The 21070-nt window shown below is 41.3% G+C and overlaps 1 protein-coding gene across 3 annotated transcripts in view; it reads right to left on the minus strand.

Moving 5' to 3' along the window:
- ITPR2 (inositol 1,4,5-trisphosphate receptor type 2) overlaps nucleotides 1-21070 on the minus strand; it is a 240615-nt gene that overhangs the window by 111228 nt on the left and 108317 nt on the right. For all 3 annotated transcript variants that reach the window (XM_021538671.3, XM_021538669.3, XM_021538676.3), the window contains 6 exons: nucleotides 19885-20136; nucleotides 18347-18472; nucleotides 12963-13091; nucleotides 12266-12386; nucleotides 2491-2681; nucleotides 1116-1258 (listed from right to left, as the gene is read on the minus strand). In XM_021538671.3, coding sequence (XP_021394346.1) covers nucleotides 1116-1258; nucleotides 2491-2681; nucleotides 12266-12386; nucleotides 12963-13091; nucleotides 18347-18472; nucleotides 19885-20136 — 962 coding nt within the window. The remainder of the gene's footprint in view (nucleotides 1-1115; nucleotides 1259-2490; nucleotides 2682-12265; nucleotides 12387-12962; nucleotides 13092-18346; nucleotides 18473-19884; nucleotides 20137-21070) is intronic.

Below are 21070 nucleotides of genomic sequence, written 5' to 3' on the forward strand. Positions count from 1 at the left end.
AAACATAATTGTTGTTTACATTCACACAACCACTTGACAAGCCAGAAAACAAGGTCCATTTCTGTCTCCAGAAATGACTGTGACAGGAGTTTGGATTTCAGTCAACTGAAGCCGATACCAGAAGCAGCTTTTCTGTCTTTGTGCAGAACAGATCTGTGCACAGGTCCTTGCACTGGTTCACACATTGCTGGAGAAATGTTTGTGAAAATAGGAAGGGAGGAAATATGAAGGCCTTCAACAGGTTTTGTTTTGTTTTGGGGTTTTTTTGTTTGTTTTTTGGTTTTTTTGCATTTTGATACCAGCTTCAAACAGGAGTTTGGACAGAGGACATGGGATAATCTCAAAATTTAGTTTTTATTTTTTTAATTTTTCCAAACATATAAAGTATATTATTACAATGCTACCTCTGCAGAATATGCAAATAAGCAAGGAATCAGGAGAGCTGCCAAATGCATTTATTTCCCCCAAGTTATCTCTGTTTAAATTATAGTTTCTCAAGGGCGAGGAGGGCATCTCACTTGAGGGCTAATAAAAAAATTTGCAAGACTCTATTCCAATGCACAGACTGCAAATAAAACATCTAATAATTTACGACCAGATAGTGGTCCCAGTGAAATGTATTTTCAAAGAGCTGTTGGCAGTTTAAAATAAAAATATCAATTTGCTGTACCAAAAGAAATAAAAAAAAAACCAAAAAAAACCCAACAACAAAAAACCCACAAGCCTTGAAAAGCCCACTGCTTCATTATGAATTCTTGAAAATTCTGCGATGGAAAATCTAAGTTTCTGTTGTAGGTTGGTGAAATGTAATAGCAAAGTAGGCTATTGAGAAAACAGAAGCAGGTTGAGCCTGCCACAATTTTAACAAGCCACTAAAATCCCATTTCTAGCAGGTAAAGCAAGCAACCCCTCTCTCTCTGTGCTCTCCAGACAGCAAAACTGCTGAGAAATATTAAATATGAATCAAAAGACCTCACTTTAAAGCTTTCAACAGTAAACTTGGTCACCTGCATTCTTAAGTCTCTGCTGAAAACCAGAGTTAAGTGCTGTTGAAAATGTTAAAACCCTGCCATCTTTCCCAAAAAAGCAAACAGGCCCCTCTGCACCCCACTTACTTGGACATGAAAGCGCCACATCTTATTCTGGCATCGCTGCCCTCAGGGAACAGGAGCTCTGGGCTGTGCAGCACATCAACCAGCACTGAGAACTCAGCCTGCATCATGGGCGTGAACTGCTGCTCCAAGGAGGAGACCACGTCCTGGGGGAGACAGGAGAACATCCATAACTGCAGGAGAACTACAACGTCACTGTGGAGTCAAAATTTGGCATGGTGCACTGCTTGGCCCAGTGTGATGCAAGAGCCCTGGGCAGCCCTGGTGGCTGTAAAGCCACCTCTAGGCTTTCTTTCCACCACTCCTCATGCAGGGCAAGGGGGAGAAGGTGCCCATTGTTACCCTCTTTCAAATTTCTCCTCTGCAGTAGTGCCCACAAAAGCTGTGGCAACATTTGGGATGATGATGTGCTGTAAAAGCAGTGCTCACCACATACAGCTAATGTGTTGCCTCAGGTGTTGTGTCCTTGGTGTTTAGGACCCCTCCATTTGTCTGGGTCCTGCTGTTTTCTCAGGTCATAAACCCCTGATGCTGTTTAGACTCTACATGCACAAAGTGATCTCCATCTTATGGCAATCTCCAGTGACACCAACATGATCTAAAATCTCCAGCATGTCCTCTGCAGCCAGAACAGGACATGTGGCTATAAAAAGGCAGAATGGAGATGCTGCTCTGTGGAGAACTTTGAGAACACAACTTCAATATTGTGTGCAGTTTTGGGCACCACAATGTAAGTGTCCAAAGGAGGGACATGGAGATGGTGAAGGACCTGGAGGTGAAGCCACATGAGGAGCAGCTGAGGGCACTTGGTGTGTTCAGCTGGAGAAGAGCAGACTGAGGTCAGAGCTCACAGCAGTTCTGCAGCTTCCTCACGAGGGGAAGAAGAGGGGCAGCTCTGATCTGAGACCAGGAACAGGACCCAGGGCACGGCTGGAGCTGTGTCAGGACAGGGTTAGGGTGGATATCAGGAAAAGGTTCTTCCCCCAGAGGGTGCTGGGCACTGAACAGGCTCTCCAAGGGAATAGTCATGGCGCCAAGGCTGACAGAACTCCAGGAGCACTTGGACAACAACCTCAGGCACGGGATGGGATTGTTAGGGATTGTCCTGTGCAGGGCCAAGGGTTGGACTCAATGATCCTCGTAGGACCCTTCCAGCTCAGCTCATTCTGTGATACTTCCTACCCCTCTCTGACTCCCATAGGAGCCCAGTACTGATCTTGAAGAGCTGAGCCTTCAGCTGCCCCCACACAGAAGTGCAGTGGCTCCTCTCATCCAGCACTAAAAAATGCCCTGGGCCTGTCTCTGGTGTTTTCCACATCTGGCACACCTGAGATAACTTCAATCCCACTGCTGCCCAAGCCATTTGCTATTTCTGTACCTGCAGTTTCTCTATGATATTCCTGTAATCCCAGGCAGGCCCGCCAAGAGCTTCTTTGAAGCGAGGTCCGCTGCGGGCTGACATCCTCCAGCCCATGGCTGCCCTCTGCACCATGTTGGAGTGACTCTTCATGAACAAGGTGTTCACCTGGCTGTCCAAATCCACCGGAATTGCAATCCCACGGTTCTTTGCTTTAACAGGAAGGAAAAACCCAAGACATTTACAATGGCAAAAACTTGAAAGTCATATAGAAATCATGGTATGCAACAGCCTGATCTCGTTGAAGTTAAGGGGCAGGGTGATATCTCTTCAACAGGTTTTAAAAGTAAAGATCCTAAAAATAAGAACCCTTAAAATTAAGCTTGCCTAAGTGGTAGGAATCAGCCATAATCTAGTTAAAGAAAGCAAGCTGTACTATTTTAAATGAGATGAGAATAATTTCCAGTATATATTTTCACAGATTTTTTTAAACAAAATAGTTTTTTTACTAACTTGAAAAAAAATCCAGAGATATTAATAAGAGTAACAAAAGGAGTGTTATTTCAACAGTTGCTTTTACTCTATTCAGAAGCAAATTCTGAAATTTTTATTTCTAGTGGACACATGCACTTTTATCCAATTTATTCCAAGTACTCTCTGTTGCTTTATTGTATATCTCTCTTCTGAAGACCTTGAGGAACCAAGTGCATACAAATTAAATTTGAAAGACTGTCTCCTCTCTGAGTTTCCTATACTGCTAAGGCTACTAAACCCTGGATTCCTGGATGGTGCCTGGATGCCACTGCAATATATGCAGTAGTTAATAAGCATCTGATATTCTAGCTGATAGTTTTAAAAATTTAATCAATAGCTAAAAATTGCAATTTTTTTTCTTTTTAGACTTTAGAGGCAAGAAATTACAATAGAGAGAGTATCAGAATAAAACAAAAAATAGAAGAAAGTTGCAGGAATTTTTGCAGGGCATCCACTATTAAACTACTATTGTATCCTGAACTGTTGTTTGAAAAGGAGGTTTGAAAGGCAACGTTAGACGGTATCTGCCCTCTCCCCCAGTAAAATCTCTGTGTTAGCTGCTACTTTCCATCCCACTGGAGATCAGTCACATTGTTCTCTAGCTCAGCATGAGTAGTCTGAAATTCAACCAATAAACAAGAGTTTGCCCCATGCCTGAAAATGTTTCAGGCCAGGCTGGATGGGGTCTGAGCAAGCTGGGATAGTGGAAGGTGTCCCTGCCCATGGCAGGGGGTGAAGCTGGATGCTGTTTAAGGTCCTTTTCAACCCAAACCATTCTGTGAGTCTGTGATCAATATCTCCAAAAGATCAGGTCATGTTCCAGTGATTAGGCTCTGTTTTCCATGCATTTCACTTAATTGCTGTGGCACAGCTTATGTTTAATAAAAACTTAAAAGTAAAATGGAGCAGTTCTAATCAATTTGTAATAATAACCAATACTAAGTAATTTTTCAGTTTTCCTCATTGAAACAAGCTGAATTTTGAAACGCAATTAGCCCAAATTGCAGTTCTGCATAACATTTCTCTGAGGCATTTCCCCACTATTCCTCACTAACACACTTCCCACAGTGGAGGAAGGCATCAAAAATATTCCACCTCTTCCTCCCAGCTCTAAAATATATCCAGCTTTATGTCCTGAAGCTGTGAAGTCAGCAGATGCCCTTCTGTCCCAAGCAGCCCATGCCTCCAGCCCCACAGGAGGACGTGCAGGCAGAGGCAGCACACAGCTCTGATGAATGAAGGCTGCAGTGCTGCCAAGCACAGTGAGTCACAGATCCGAGGCACAAACTTTCTCTTCCCCTCAGGACTAGAGTGAAATGACAGCTTTTATTATAAACCTAAATCTGGCTGTGACACCTCAACCCCCAGCCTCAGAGACTGTGGCAAGGGCACTCTGTCATGGGGACTCTCTTCCCTTTAATGAATCCTACAGGTTCAGGGCACCCTCTTCTCTTCCCACTGCAAGGTTGGATCCTGATGCAGGACTGGAGCATCCCCCATGGATCAGGCTGTTCCATTGGGATGCAAGAGAATTTTCTAATTCCATTTCTGGTAGGCACTTTCTTTTAAATGGTTGGCCACAGGGAATTGAAAAAAAAAAATTAGGTTAAGCTGGGAAGACACAAATTGACTTTTCCTCTCCACTCTCCATTTGTTTTGAAGGCAAGTTCCTGATTAACATGTGGAAAATGCCATGTATGACTGGCCATTATTTCTAATGATTGTTTTTCCATATAATTCAACTGGGCTGTTTTTCAAAACACATTTGCCCTGTTGCTGCCTACTTTACTAGAGAAGTCCATTAAAGTTCTGCCAGTGTGGGTAGGGTGCTGCAGCCTATTAATCCAATTTATTGTGTCCCAGTGTCAATCACTGGAATGCTACTGGACAATGATCACTTCTCAATTAAGTGGAATGTATGCAGAATCCTGATATATCGAAGAATAGATTAAGCAATGGGGAGCACACCGTTCAGAGGAAACCCCAGACTTCTGCAGTCCTAGAGATGCCATTTGAAGTTAACAACTTCCATCAGTGTCTGAGGAGCAGTCAAAGACTGTGATTGCTCAAAGAGTTGGAGCTAATTAAAACTATCACAAAGAAAACCAGAGAGAGAAAAAAAATACTCCTTTGTTTTGAGCAGTTCTTACATGTATAATTCCATTTGTAATTAAGATTTGTATTGGTTGTCAAAGGGCACTGTTGAAGTCTAAGCTATAAACAAAGCCTTTGTCTTCTTATTTCTTTTCAGCTTGTAGAAAGTTTATCTTTCATTTGTTTCACATTTCATTATTTAAAACAACATGAAACATATTTTTACATTTTGGAAAGCTGATGAACAAATGGGAACATAAATATTTATTTTTAATTTAGGTGTTGTAGGCTGCTTTCCTCTTCAAAATGTGTCAATCTCCCTTAAAGTATCAACATCAAATATTTAAAAGCATGTTTATTTTTGTTCCACTTAGAAATACTTTTGGACAGCACTCAAACTTGCAGAGTATGGTTCGAGCTGGTAGACAAAGGAGACAAGAGGGGGTAAAATTCTGTCTTTCATCTGGTGAAATTTGGAAATAGCTACATGGCTGTCTGTACATAAGTATCCAGCAAGATACTTACCAGGATGGACTCAATGATCCTTGTGGGTCCCTTCCAGCTCAGAATATTGTGTGATTCTGTGATGTCTTCAGCACAGGTAAATTCTGCCCAGCAATGGAGGGCATATCCCAGGCTTATACAGTGCCCACTTCCCACCTAAGGCACTATGCATGGGACTAATTACATCCTCAATACACAACACCATTTTGCCAGTGTCAGAGGAGATGGAATTTCTGGGAAATCCTTTAAACTACTAACTCTCAATCTGCTGCTCCAAATTATCTCTCAGCAAGAGAGCCAAGAGGAGCCAAGACAAGCGAGCAAACACAACCCAGGGCAGTGGTAAGAAACACAGAGCCACGAATTCATCCAGGTCCCAGCAAAATGCCCTGCCCTGCGCTGAATGGGTCCATGGGCATCCAGTGATCAGCAGCTCTCCTCCCACTTACTGCTTACACAATGAAATAGTACTTGAAAACTCAAAAGAAAAGGGCACCAGGAATGCCAGGAATCAAGCAGGTAAAAATCAAGGCACTCCTGACAAGCAAGCTCCAGCGCAGTGCCAGGACCACAGTCCAGCTGCTCCCAGAGAGGCTGAAATGGACCCAGGCATTATTTTGTTAAATTACCTGCATGTATTTCTCTTCACAGGAGCACAGCAATTGGACCTATTTCAGGAATGCCTCCTGAAGTACTGTCCTTTCATTGTACTGCTGCCTGTGTCTGAGGACCAGTTTAGTCCTAAGGATTTCCAGGAAGTGGCCCTTGCCTGTAATTTTCCTTGGATGCCCATTCTTCAGAATAATGTACCTTCCCATAAGGAACCTCGCTGTTCTGCTATTTCCACCTACTGCTCCCTAATTTTAAATTCCACTCCATTAGCTTTTGCAGTATATACAGAACACACCAGTGTGTGGTGGCTTCACAGCTAATTAACCCTGAAGCATCCCTGGTGTGGGTTTTCAGGGGGACATGCAGGTATTTGGTCCCTAAGAGCCCCTGGAGGAGGAGTGTGCTGGGCAGTCTGGGTCAGAAGGAAGCCCCAGCCTTACCTGGCTGTGAATCATTTGCAGTGCTCCCAGTTTACACCCCCTGCTAGTCACAGACAGCTCTATCATGTTCTCCCACACTTCCCAGTTGTCACGTAACAGAGCGATGCATATTTAGTTCAATTAATTTTGCTCCATAAATCAGTCCCTCCAGCTCCTTAATCATTTACTGACTGCTTAACAAATGCATTTGGATGGAGAGACACTAATGCTAGCGACAGCAAGACTTTTTAAGGGAAATAAAAGCTTTGTTTAGACAAGACACAAACCTGCCAATCTTGTACCATTCACTTGGATGTTTCTTTCCAACAGAAAATATACACTAAAATATTTATCAGCCTGTAAAAAGATCATCATTGAATTTTTCTTGCAATTAGGGAAACACAAACAGTTAAAATAGAATAAAATATGTGCTTCATCTGAAAGGTATTCTTCTTGCTGTCAAAAAAGTAACAACAGGATAATTATTTTATTTGAACTAAAAATTGAAAATGAAAGTTTAGCTTTTTATAAAATGGAAAAAAGATTTTAAAATTCAAATGGGAAGGGAAATAAATGTATTTTCAGGACTAAAAAAAATGTTATATGAGAATTAATCTATATGGACATTAAAATACACATAATAATTTCAAAGATGCAACAAAGTATGACCTAGATTTTACGCTTAATATTTCCTATTTGTAATTTTTCAGGGAAAACTAAAGGGCTTTAGAGGGCATAAAAACATGGTCAAGAAGAACCAGAGGAGAATTTTTTTTTTATTCTCTACAAGGAGGTATTGGTGACTTTAAATTAGGGAATAAATACTCAACTAGAAAGGACTTCAATACACCTTCAAACCATCTGCTCTCTGTTACGGACAACCTATGCTCTTTACTATCTTTGGAAAAATTTATTGAGCCCCATTTAAAATGATGGCAGCTTATCTGCCATATCTCCTCCCTCCACTTTCTCTCAGCCCACTGACCAAGGACATCCTTCTAAAGTGGGTTCTAATCCTCTGATTTACAATCTAAATTTACTTAGGTTATTTACAACCTAGTGTAATTTATGTCCAGTTGGTTTGGGGTCAGCACTGTCCTTCAGCTTAAACGTCTCTGTGAGTCTCTTCTTAAGTACATTAAAAGAGCAACAACACAGGTCTGTGTTTTGCTAAGCAAAACATTGGGGGAGGTCTGAATTCCCTTCTTCTAACACAGTTCTCCTTTCCCCTGACCACCCCAACAGTGCTTCCTCTGTACCTGTTCCAGCTTTGAACAGAGGAAATAGCAATGTTAGAGGGCTCACCTCAAATTTGGTAGGATGGAAACAAGAATTTTCCTCTTGCTTCTCCTGTACAATATCCTAGAACATAATCTGATAGTGACTAATGTAATTTGGCTTGATAACAGATTTTTTTTTTTTAAGGGTCTGCCAAGAGACATAGTATAACAGACTGCAGGTTCCTATCTGGCACTGTTTACTCATCTGGGAAATTCCAATTATTTAATTATTAGTGGTCACAGCACAGTCACAGACAGACCATATCCTTGGGATAGACACAGTACCAGAGGAAAGATTCAAATTTTTAAAACATAATGAAGAAAACTAATGGATGCTACAGAGACAAGAGTGTAAGAAAACTGAATTTACCCTTGTAACAGAAAACTGATGCTCAGAGGTCAAGATACAAGAATTGTTGCCTTAATTAAGAATCAAAGGCAGCTTTGCATCGGTCCTGAAGGATTGGTCAGGAAAGACCCTGCTTCAACATTTAGGATATGTAATTTAAGATATACAATCTTTGGTTGTGAGGAGAGGTGATATTCCCCAATCTTTAGACAAAGACAGTAGCTGGTTTAAAGAGGGTGGAGACTGGCCTCCACCCTTCTCAGCCTTGCAAAGATCATAAAATGCATGAACTGATAGTCCTTTGACAATGAATTCATTTGAAATAAATTAAATGGTTGGATGTCTTATTTCCCATGTTTTCACAAAGGTCTGGGTATTTTTCAGTTGTTGTTATTTTACCAGGGAGATGGGAGCTGGTTTGATTATTCATTTTTTGGATGGTATTTTCAAGAAAAAGCTCAGTCCTATGCAATAAAAGAAAAAAGGCCAAAGTGATATATGTATGTGTTCATTCTCACCAGTGTGACAACCTGCTTCAGAAATCCATGTGAACAAGTCAAACACACGCATACACACATATATGCAATTTCACAAGTGTTTCTATTCATGCCAAGCAACCAAATGTTTCCTGGGCAATAGAAACCTGGTGCACATTGGTATCTGTGCTCCAAACCTCCTGGAGCCACAGAGGGATCTGCTGAAAAAGAGGAGCAAGCCTCTATGCTTCCTGCTGAACTGAAGGCAGGAAAGTGCCTGGAGACAAAGCAGCAAGTGAGGTTTGAAAAGCTTATGCAGTTTTTCCCTGGTGGTAAAGCAGAGTTGAAGTACCAGGGTTATAAAAAATAAGCTTCTGCAAGACATCCTTTTGTTGACCTAGAAGGTAAAGCACATGCTTACAGTGCTCATCAGAAAGCAGAAGTAATGATCTTAAGCTCTTGAGGCAGTGCTTGCATCCACCTGCCAGCAACAAACCAGGAAGCACTGAGCAGAGTGTACGTTGCTTAAACTTGAAGTGTGTCGTTTTAAAAGTGTGTCGTTATATGGATCTTTGATATCTTGGGAAATCTGTGTATGATCTTTCTTTCTTTCGCCTGAGATTCATTTGTAAATCCAAGGCAATGATACCAACCAACAACAACAACAAAAAATCATGTTTGTTCTTTCAGAGCTATACTCCACTTATGTTCCCTCATTGGTCCCTGCTGTAAATGTGTCCAATACTCCATCTCTCTGATATAGGCAAAGTCTTTTTAGGGGTTTTTTAAAGCCTTGCTGTGAAACATGAAGGCCCTAACATTAAAGTTGTCAGATTCTAAGGTCAGAAGAGGGGGGAAAAGGGTCCACATATGCAGCCAGCAAAAGAGGAACAAGAAGATTGCTATGTTTGTATTATGGAAGATGCCTCTGTCTTCTCAAAGTGAAGCATCATTTTGGGCAGAGGAACACCCGACAGAGAAAGGCACCAGGCACTCACTGCAATCACAGAAGGGCCTTGGCTGTAAAAACCTCTGGTGTCCCCAGCTGGGTCAGTTTTTCCAAATATTTCCATGGAGAAGAACAGTCCTCTATTAACCCAGGCAAGACATGTTTGCCACCATGCCTAAAAACACCGAGTATCACCCGTGGTTAAAATCTCTGCTGGCCAGGCAAATTTTGCACAGCAGTGTTTGTTAAAAACTCTGCTTCCATTTCTTCTCCAACTACCTTGCTCTTTGGAAAATCCCCCTCACCTCTTGCCTTACTCTTCCCTTCTGCACTGACAAAATAAAACACTCAATAAAAACGTGGCAGTTGTCTGACACAACAGTTTTACCACCTGGATATTGCTATTAGTGCTGAATCCCTGAACAGCTGTTAGGATATGGGCAAGGAAGTCAGCAATGCTGTGTGCTTGCAGGGAGCTGCTCTGAGCCCATGGCACCCCAGGGACTCCCAGCCTGGCAGTTCCTGCTGCAGGGAAGTCCCAGAGCAGGACATGGAGTGATGCCCTTCATGACATCTCAGCTCCACTCTGCCACGCCTGAGAGTGCCCAAGGCATGGCTGGGGGCCCATGGGTGGGAAACCAGAGAATCAAGAAGGAGCTTGGACCCATAGGACAGCACAAGAACTTACTTAAAAAACCAAAAAAAACCCAAAACCAAATCAACTCTAAACTACCTCCAGGAAAAAAGAAAATAGAATGAAAGAAAGGACTATAGTGGAAGAAACCAGGTTCCACAAATAGGGAACAAAGTCACACAGAGGACTGCCCACCAAAGCCCACCAGCCCTTTCATGTGCTGGCACACCTGGCTGAAGCTGGATCTGCCATCCCCTTAGGGTGACCCATGGTTTCCCTTTCAAGCTGCTGTGGGGAGAAATTCAGCTTGGCTGTCTCAACAGGGCAGAATCATAGAATAATTTAGGTTGGAAAAGACCTTGAAGATAAAGGGTCAGTAATCTAACAGTGCCACATCCACCACTACACCAAGTCTTTAAGAGCCACATCTACACAACTTTTAAGTATCTCCTGGGTCTGATGACTCAACCACTTTCCAGGGCAGCCTGTTCCAGTGCTTGACAACCCTTTCTGTGAAGAAATTTTTCCTAACATCCAACCTAAACCTCCCCTGGTGCAACCTGAGGCCTTTTCTTCTTGTCTTAGCACATGCTTCTTGGGAGAAGAGAAAGCCCAGTGAGAGCCTGGTCTGACTCATCCAGTAATAAGCAGAGCTCTGCATTGCTGGAATTTGCTGGAAATTTTTCATGCTAGAATCAGCTGTGTGCTGTGGGCACGTAGCCAAATGGAAAATAAACCCATGCTCAGATGTCTCCAAACAGCCTCATCTTGATGAGATAACACAACGACCTCTCTGAGCTAGAATTTGATTTTAGATGCAGTTCTACAAAAATGAAGATATAGAGCTGTCTGTAAGCACACAGAGGGCATGGTTGGTCTCAAGCCTCCTCTCACCTGCCCTATTTCTCCCCCTTTCCCCAGACTCCCAGAGGAAGTAATTTATTGATGACCATTTCCAGAAATGCCAGAGAAGAGCAAGGGCATAAATGTTAAACACACAAACAAGAAGTTGTAGAGATGGAGCTTTATGTGAGATTGTAGTAGCTATAGCATAAAGGAAATAAAATGTCTTCCGCTTCCAAAGTTCCTTTGCCAGATGGATCCATAATTAAATCATTTGCACAGCAAATAAAACAATTGAAGGTTGCTAAATTTTTAGGTAACTGCTTATTCACAGTCACACAGAAAGTTAATGAGATGTTTGGGCTAAAATGTTAAATGATACTCCTGTAAAGCTATTCCAAGAGTCTAAATGTGGAGCTGATTGTCACAGTGCTGCAGGTGGTTCTGGGACCTTCTCATATTGTTTCAGCATAATTTATTAATACTTTTTAATAAATGTATCAACAATAGAATTTAGCCAGTTTCTATGTTCCTCTGCCTCTACTCAGCTTTCATTCACGCTGAGCAGAAAATTATTCTATAAGCAACCAGCAACACTGACTTTTGGAAACTGCATTGAATAATGCTTTATTCTGTCATGGCAGAAGACTTTAAAGTCATATTTACAGAAATTTAACTTAATTAACTTTTGCAAGTCTTAGCTATGTTCTGGTGAAGATTATTTTTTTTAATGTAGGGTAAGAATTTTTTAAAAGATTATTTTAACAGGAATGCCTTTGCTTATGTTGTGATTTAATAGCATAACTTGCTTGATATTAAAAAGTTAAAATCACCAAGAGTTTCAACCATCAAATTAAAATTGATGGCTGAAAGCTCAATCAGCACCCACTTAGCAAGCTCATTCCTCTGCCCTACCAGTGTCACCCTGACAACTCAATTTGATAGGGCAGGTTTGAATGATTATTAAAGAAGGAAGAATTTACCCTAATAAAGTGGGATTTCTCAAATCACTACTGACACAATTTGAGAATGGTAGAGTCAAATTAAAAACTGTTAAATTTCAACTCTGATCTTAAAACACAAAGTAAAACCTGGCACCTACCCACTTCAGCCAAAGTCTTGATACAGGACTCCACTGAGGCTTTCTGTGTTGGGTTTGGCCAGGTACAGTTGTAAATTCTAAAAGCAGACTGCAGCAGCTGAATAAAAACAGGCTGGTGTGTCTGAAAACAAAAACAAACAGAATTTTACCTCTAAGGATCTCCTCACAGTTGCCCTAGGGTTTGACACAACGTAAACCAAGGGGGTTTTAGCTTGTAGACTCAACTTATAGCTCCATTAAATTCTCTTTGATCTTTAGGTCTGGCAGGAGCAGAAATCAATGCTGCACCACTAAAAAGGCTAAATCATGCAATTTTTCCTCAGATTGCCACTGATATCAAGCAAACACAGTACACACCATAAGGACAGAGGAGTTTTTCCCATTCTCAGGCGAGTGTCCCTTCTGTCACAGGACACAGCATCTCCCTCACAAAGATTTTTCTGCACGGATATTCCCTCCAATGAATTCACAAGAGCCAGAAGTAACTGTGACCACATTGAGCTGTCTGCTGGTTTGAGATGCAAGTGACTAAAATGAAGAATTAAGTGTTTTAAAGAGGGATTAAGCTGGTAGTCAGTGGCATGAGAGGAGACAGAAATTAAAGGAGGATGAAAAGAGACAACATTCCCATGCAGATAGCAGAAGATATCTCATTAATGGTCTGAATAACTGATTTGTCTGTGTCTCTTCTCCTTACCTGGAGGCTGGTGCTGTTATCTGAAAATGGTGAATTGAAGAAGCCACTCACAATGCTCATGACAGGCTCAGTGACATATTTCTCCAGAGACGTGTCTGCGTGTTTACGATCTGTGGTTGTGTTACAAACCTGCAGGGAAGGAGGAGGAAACAATGAGATTTAATTCTCCCCAGTAAGCAAGCTTCATTATTTTGTATTTATTACAACACATCTGATATTTCTTCTTAAAGTAAAAACAAAAGATTTTGATATAGTATCTATCAGAGAGAACTATGTTAGAGTTGAAGCTGGATTTGTTACAGCTTATCTTTCTTCTCAGAGGTCCAGCCTTCTCTTCTGAACTAATTCTTTTTGGCTGCCTGCCTCTTCTTTCCCACACCATGAAGAAAAGAGTCCCCTAAATCAGCACACTGCATGTCACTTACACATTCAGACAGATTCAAGAAGAAAATGGACCTTTCCTCCCATTGCAGGGCTGGTTGGAAGATGCTTCAGAGACAGATGAGACATAAACGACTCAGGTTAGAAAGATTTCATACAACATTTAGCTTCTCTCAACAATTAATCACCACAACTAGGTGGAAAAGGTGAAGTTCATTTGCAGGAAAAATGTTTGAAATGAGGGAAGGGAAACAGCATGCTCAATACCAACAGGCTTTAGGATGGTACTGGAAGAGAGGCAGCATTTCTTTGGGAAGCCACATGGGGAAAATACAGAAGCCAAGCTAAAACAATGAAAAAAGGGAATGGATGATACCAGGACAACTCTGGAGCACAGAAGGATGATTGAATGGTGGAAAGGGAGTGAAAAGATTTGTACAAAAGGTTCCTGAAGACTCCCTTTGGTACAACACTTAAAGTTTGTTGCTGCGTAAAGATGTCACACTTAAAGAAAGCGAAAAATTACTGGTGTGGATTACATCCTTCAAGTATTTCCTTTATTTTTTTCAACACTTTTGAGCATCTATACAGAGTCATGTTGACTTTGCACATGCCAGTGTACACAGTATGGAAAGGAGTCTACAGAGAGCCAGAACCAGTGAGAAAGGCAAGACTGGACAAGTAAGTAGTACAGTCTGTAGCCATACTACCACTTCAACAGCCTTTAAATAAGCAGCTGTAGTCATGTTTAACAAGTTGTTTTCTCTTTCACCTATGCAAGCCAGAGATGACTGCAATGTTCTAGGGAGCCTATGCAAAAGCAGAATTTATTTTGTATACAGAAACACCAGAAAAGTCTTTTCATTGTCATCTGTGCATTTAACACATAATCCCAAACCTTTGTGTTTGGGCACAAAGTGAGTGGCACACACTTACCATTACATCTCTTCAGGGATGTGGAGTCCAGAGAAGCTGTTTGAATTGCTTAAAGTTACAGAGAAAAGTTGGTGACAGAAGCAGAGAGATAATCCACAGCACCTGATCTCACACAGGGCAAAGATTCTCTCTAATTACACACTGCCACTGTCACTCCAAGACAGCAATTTCACCAGGATTGTTTTAAGGAAGTTTACTGACATGACATCCAAAAGCACCTGTGTTCAGGGTATGATAGAGCTCAGGGGAACACAGAAGCACCTTGGGTCTGGCACACAAACATTGTCATGCAGTAGGCAGAGGAATAACCAAAGATAACTTCAGACCTAGACAAATGAGGCATCTTGAGGAGTTTGCTTGTCTGCTTATCTAAAATGTGTCAGATAAATCAGTCATGCCTCCACAGAGTGCTTTTTTTATCACCCCAAGAAAGATTTTGGTCAGAGAAGCAACAGTGTCTAAAATGAAACAGCAAACTCATCAGCCCTTCTGTTTTGGGAAGAGTGTGACAGCACCACCTCCCCCAGTCCTCATGAAGGTAAATGATTCAGCTAATAACCAAAACCTGTTTATTAATTTTTTTTTTAAGAGACCATAGGACTTAAAATCTCTGGAAGTTCTTTTGCTTTTAATTAATCTGCATGCCAGTTTTGGCTGGAACCACTAGCTTTGAGATTAACACTTGCAATCCCTATAGAAAGATAGGGAGCTGCGCAGTGCTAGCACAGTGAATGCAGAAATCACCAAAACTGAATTCCAGAACACTTTTAAGCTTTCCCCTTCAGCTGCCTGAAAAGCAGAGCCATATGTAGGAATGACACTCTGCTCAAACACTGGTCTGAAAAATTCCCAGCGCAGAAGGAATTTGGAAATCCTCTCATTTGTTCTTATCCCTCTGCCCTTTGGGAACTGAAAGATCTTCCCCTGTGGAAGAAAAAACCAAAACCCCGAAATGCATGGAATGGAGATGAGGATTGAGAAAGCAGTGTTTTAAAACCCCTTAAGAGGCTTTGGAACCAAAACTCACATGAATAATACTTCAAAAATTCTGCGGAGAAAGCCAGGATGACTTTACAACTGTCAGATCCTCGGCTCTTGTCTTTAATCCTTCTCAGACTACAGCTGCTGACTTACACAGGCTGGGCCACACACAGGAAAGGGAAGCCTTTCCTTCAGCAGCACCCACTTTGCTCAGCACAAGGCTGTAAGTCACACCCAGAAGAAAGTAGGTTGGCAGAAGCTGCAGAAGCAGGGTGCCTTTGAAAGCGCGACAGCTTTTGGCAAACCCAGTTTATACACGGATCCGCCTCGTGCCTGCTTTGCAATGTATCATGTTGTTGAAAGGAAAATGACAGCTGGGGACTAAATATTTCCTTCCTCAATCCAGAAACAGATTTTAAAAATCAGTTACTCTTTTTTTTTTTTTAATATATATCTAAAACAGAAGGAATCCAACCTGAGGATAACGCTCTCCGTCTTTCACCTTGGTGCTCTCCGATAACAGACTCAAAGCTCACAAACTCAACCACTGACAGGCATTTGTAGCAGCTAAAAGAAAAGCATTTCCCCTTCCCCCATGCAAAAGCATCCCTTTTAGCTCACTGGAATACAGAGGATCAAAGGGCTCTTTTTCTAAATGCTTTGAAAGCTATTGTAACATCTTTCATGAGGCTGACAGCATTCTAACTGTCCTGATAGCTACAGAACACTGATGTATTTATAACACTTGGGCTCTGTCAGGGCCCCAGAGCACCAAATCTGAGCAAATACACTCCATAACCTGGAAAATACAGCTATCCATGGCTGAAGAGTAGGACAGGCCAGAGCACTTCTGAAACGCTTGCAGGAGAGCAGAATAAACCTGCATTTTGCCAACAGCACCCACACTCAAAATGCAGCATTTTCCCTCTCCACATCTGAAGACCTGGGGTCTAATTTCTCTTAGGAGAGGGGTGTGTGAAAACAGTGTCAGTGGTCACCAGCATCAGGACAAGCCCCCAGCATTTAGCACAGTGCAGTTTGTCTCCAGGCTCATGAGAGGAAACCTGCTCAGAGCCTTCTTTCTATTTGTCTGCTTCTAGCCCAGGGACACAGAAAATTGGCCACGTTCAAGGGCTAGGGAGGAGGGATAGTCTGTTTGGAAAGTCAGGGTCAGGATATGTCAGGAAAGGGCAGCCCAGAAAGGGAATTAAATAGAAGAAAATACTTCTTGAGATAAAACCAATAAGGTTAAAAGTCAGAACCCTCCTCCAAGGATGTTTCTCATCTTAATTTTCAACCCAGGTTGTTTTTGTCCAGGAGGGCTTTCATTGTGTAACACAACCACAGAGAAAAAGCAGCAAGAAAACAGGGTTTGTAAAGGACTAATTACTAGTGAAAATGGCTACCACCAAAATAAGAGAGCGCAAACATCCCTGCCTTAACCTGCCCCCAGAAAATATAAAGGTTTAAAAAAAAGACACCAGAACAAAACCAAAACAAAATAACCCCCCCCACACACACAAAAAAAATAATCTAAGGTTTCTGTTTCACAGAAAAAATGAACAGGTCCCAGTAACTATTGTAGAGCTTAAGTCTTTGCATTTCTTCTTCTTTTAACCAAAATTCATTCTATTTTCTTCTAATAGGTCTCACAAGAATAATTTTGTGGCACACTATTACTTTAGGGTCATTGTCTGCTGCAGGACCAAACTGAGATTCTTTACCTTTTCTCTTAATTTCAATGAAATGAAGAATGCAAGGAGTGGGAACTTAAATATTATAAAATCTAATGGACCATGGACTGGGAAAAACCCAAAAACTCACGTATTGTAAATGCAGGTGAACCTGGTGGGAAGAAGTGATGATGTCTGACTCCAGTTCAGAAGGCTGAATTATTTCTTTATTATAATTATACTATAATACATTAATATAATATTTAAAGGAGATACTAAAACTACGTACCTACTTTTCTAACTACCTCACAACTCGTGCCCCTCTCTCCAGAGTCCAGCCCCAGGTGGGTTGGATTGGCCACCAGGCTCAAACAATCCTCACCTGAATCCAATCAAGCACTCACCCCAGGTAAACAATTCTCCAAACACATTCCACATGGGAAAAACAAGGAGCAGAAATAGAAATTGTTTTCTCTTTCTTCTCTCTGTGCTCCTATATGAAAAAATCCTGAGAGAGAGAAGAATGTGCCTGCCACAGTCATGGTTCTCCTTCTTGAGCAGAAAGAGCAACACAATTGTTTGTCATTAATATTGTAATTATTTATGATTACAAGAAGCATTAACATCCTAGTAAAGGACATGTAGTGCAGGCTATAATCATTACATGACACTAGCTTCCCCTCATGGCTCTACTACTGTATTTAATTGCTGTGGAATTCATAAGATTGCTCTTATTTTCTGCTTTCAAAATCCCTGGGAAAGGAAGCTGAATTCAACTTGTAACTTAGAATTTAATTCAGCAGCTACTGACACCATGAGGCTCACTGAGGACCACAGGAATGGCAGGCCTGTGGTACTGACTGTGCCCCGTAACCTTGCAGCTGTAATTTCTATTTGAATTAGTATTCTGAAGGACCACACTTCTACACCTGTCTTTCACATTGGCAATGAGAATGCAGTGACAGAATGAAAGACAAAAATAGAGACTAAAGAAGGAACACAAGCCAGAGAAGATCTTGATCCCTGATCCTCACTGTAACAGAATAAAAGAGATTACAGATGTGGGTTTTTTTAGTCACCACCATAATGACATGTAATGCACATTCTCAAAAGATGTACACAGGCTCTCAGCCATGTACACACACCCGATTTATTTCTCTGTAAGAAAAGGGCACAGGTTCCAAGATGCCCTTTTAGAAAGAAAAGGCTACTGGTAATTAGCAGGTTAAATGATGATAAAGATCATAGACATGACTGTTTGTTAAACAAACAAAGCAACTAACCACTTATCCTATTGTCAATTTTGAATAAAAATAGTTAACAAAATAAAAGTTCACCAAAAAAACCCCATTACTGCTAGTTCAGTTGTCACCCATGACCACTCCATAATATTTAACACCTGGTGAAGCTTACCCTTGCCATATCAACAAGGAAGTTCTCAAAAAGTTTCCAGATATGGTTACTGGCATAGATTTCTTTCATTTCCACTTCAGTGTCCACATAACAGTGGTTAACAAAATTAACATAAGCAATTTTCACCTGCAGGAACAGCAAAAACAATCACAAGGAAATGGAACAGTAAAATCAATTAACATAATGTTTTCTATCTGCAAAAATACTGAAAATAAAGATGATCTTTCCAGTACTAACAAACATTCATAACTATAATAATGCACGTTTGGTTCTGAAGATTTAGGGAGAAGCAGGGCAACACATGCTTTAATGTGTTTACTGAAAGACCACAGGAAGAAAAATGAAAAGGTTTTGCAAACTTCCTTTCTGTAATGACAAAACCCCCACAAGACAAACCAGTAATGATTCTGGTATTTAACTGATATGAAGACCAGCAAGGCCTGGCTCCAAAGCAGAGGCTGTCAAAATGCAGAACACTCCTGCACTTCCCAGTTGACTGTAGTAGGTTGAAGCCTTGTGACAAGCTTGCCAAATATAAAATAAAAAGTCTTTTGCAGAGCTGGGACTAAGTGCCTGTATTTCCACAATCCTAATGCCGCACTTGCATTTGGGATCTAAAGGCCAGAGAAAGGTTGAGACTACAGCAATGGCAGCACAAAGCTTAGGAGAAGGACACGCCAGGACTCCTCTCTGGCATGACAAGTTTGTAAATACACAGCATAAAAATGGATATGCAGTGCCCAAAATGTATAGATTAAATATAAACATATGCAAATGGACTGAAAATTTCTTATCACAGTCAAGGGAGATGAGATAGTTCCATATGTTTTATGCAGTGAAGAGAAAACTCAGATCAGACCTTCAGGTTTCTTTTGTTTGGATTTTTTTTTCTAATTACCATCTGTTGAAATTAATGTTAAGGGGAACTTTTGAGCAAAGCAAACATATTTGTTTTTAGCAATAAGATCATTTGATTACAAGGGCAATTTTCATGGCACAGAGGGAGTCTTAACTCCTGCAGGCCCCAGTTCTGTTGCTTTGAGCCCCATTTTTCCACCGAGTAATATCACAGTCCTACTTTAGCATGGCACATGGAGAATTGTGCCTTCATCTGCAGCGAATAAAAACATTTGCAAGACTGCAATTGAGTTTAATAAAATGAGGCTTCACCCAAATGCCCACTGACTTCAGCATGGACAGAATTTTATCCATCATTTCCAAGAAATTCAGGCAGTGGCAAAACATTGGCTTAACCCAACATTCAGCTGGATCTTCACAGTTTCAGCCAGAAGTTACAGGAGCATTAAACTCTGACAGTGACTGGACAAACCCAACACAAAACACAGTATCTGAAAAGCTGACAAAAAAATGCATTAAGATCAAGGAATTTTCTGTGGAATAAATATTGTCTATCTTTTATCACTTATTCACCTTAAGAAGCACCACCCATTTCCAGCCCATTCCCTGTGCAAATATTCAACTTGTTAGTACATTACAAACAACAAAACATTGTCTGCATTTTTAAAAATGAATCGTACCTCAGGAATGCAGTCATCATGGGTCACTACCCTCACAATATCATCCAGGGGCAGCAGTGAATTGCACTTGATCTCTGTGTACACATTCTTGCCCTCTGTGCAGGCAGCCAGCAGCTCCACCAGGGTGATGTGATAGGCCAAGGGCCCGCTCTCGTCGGCTCGGTCTCGCTCCGAACACATCATCTGGAGTAGCACTGGGAAGGATGCTCTGTCATTGTAGAATATCAGCACATCTTCACCGCCATTTATCAGCTGAGGAAGAGAGCACAACGCTCTGAGCACCCTGCGCTGCAGTCATTTTGGACTCAATGATTTTAAACATCTTTTCCAACCTAAATGATTCTAATTTTCTTAATTTCTTATTTTATCTCTAAGTATGCAAAGATTCTCTAGCTAAAACCCAAACAAAACAAAATTTCCTCTGATGCGGTTTGCCAAATGAACATGTCAGAACAAAATCCAAGGCAAATTTCTGCTCTTATCAACATAAGTGCAAATCTGGAATAACTCACCATGAAATGCACTAATGCAAGGTGAATTTGAGGTTTAATTTCAGTGTAGCTCTGTCTTTACCTAAGACAGCACACCATCCTTATTATTCCTACCAAGTCAATGTTTGTGTGAAGTTAATTAATTATCCTCACCTCCTGCTAGGAGGCCAGGATGCATTATTATCCCTGTTTCATAGATGAGCACTTGAGGTACAGTAAGATGAAATCTTCCATGCTGCCTCACACAAAAAGCCTGTGGCTCACCTGGAATTAAACCCAGCTTTTCCCCACCCTTGCTCAGTATTAGAAACAAAGGGAGATTCTTCCCACCCTGTGCAAATTTGGCAGATGATGGGTCATTACTTTGTCTGTGTCATGTCAGCACTTTCATTAGCAGAAAACTGGCGTATGTGATACATGTTTGATTCTGCTACAAGTGCTCAGCTCGTTTCAAGAGGATCCAGAGCGGCGCTGGATGCCGGCAGCCCCATCTCAGCACATCTCACTGAAGAGCTTTGCTCTAACCCTGTTTGGAATCTTCTCTCCATCACTGTCCTTCGAAGCACAATCCACTCTCAATGTGGGTGAAAGAAGCTCCCACAAACCCCTCCTAGTACAGAACACACCCTGGCAGCTCAAAAATCACACTTATTTTGTGAATTAGGCACTTGACCTATTCCAGTCCATATGTGACA

The sequence above is a fragment of the Lonchura striata genome, chromosome 5 (genome assembly GCF_046129695.1).
Source record: "Lonchura striata isolate bLonStr1 chromosome 5, bLonStr1.mat, whole genome shotgun sequence".
Taxonomy (NCBI): Eukaryota; Metazoa; Chordata; class Aves; order Passeriformes; family Estrildidae; genus Lonchura; species Lonchura striata.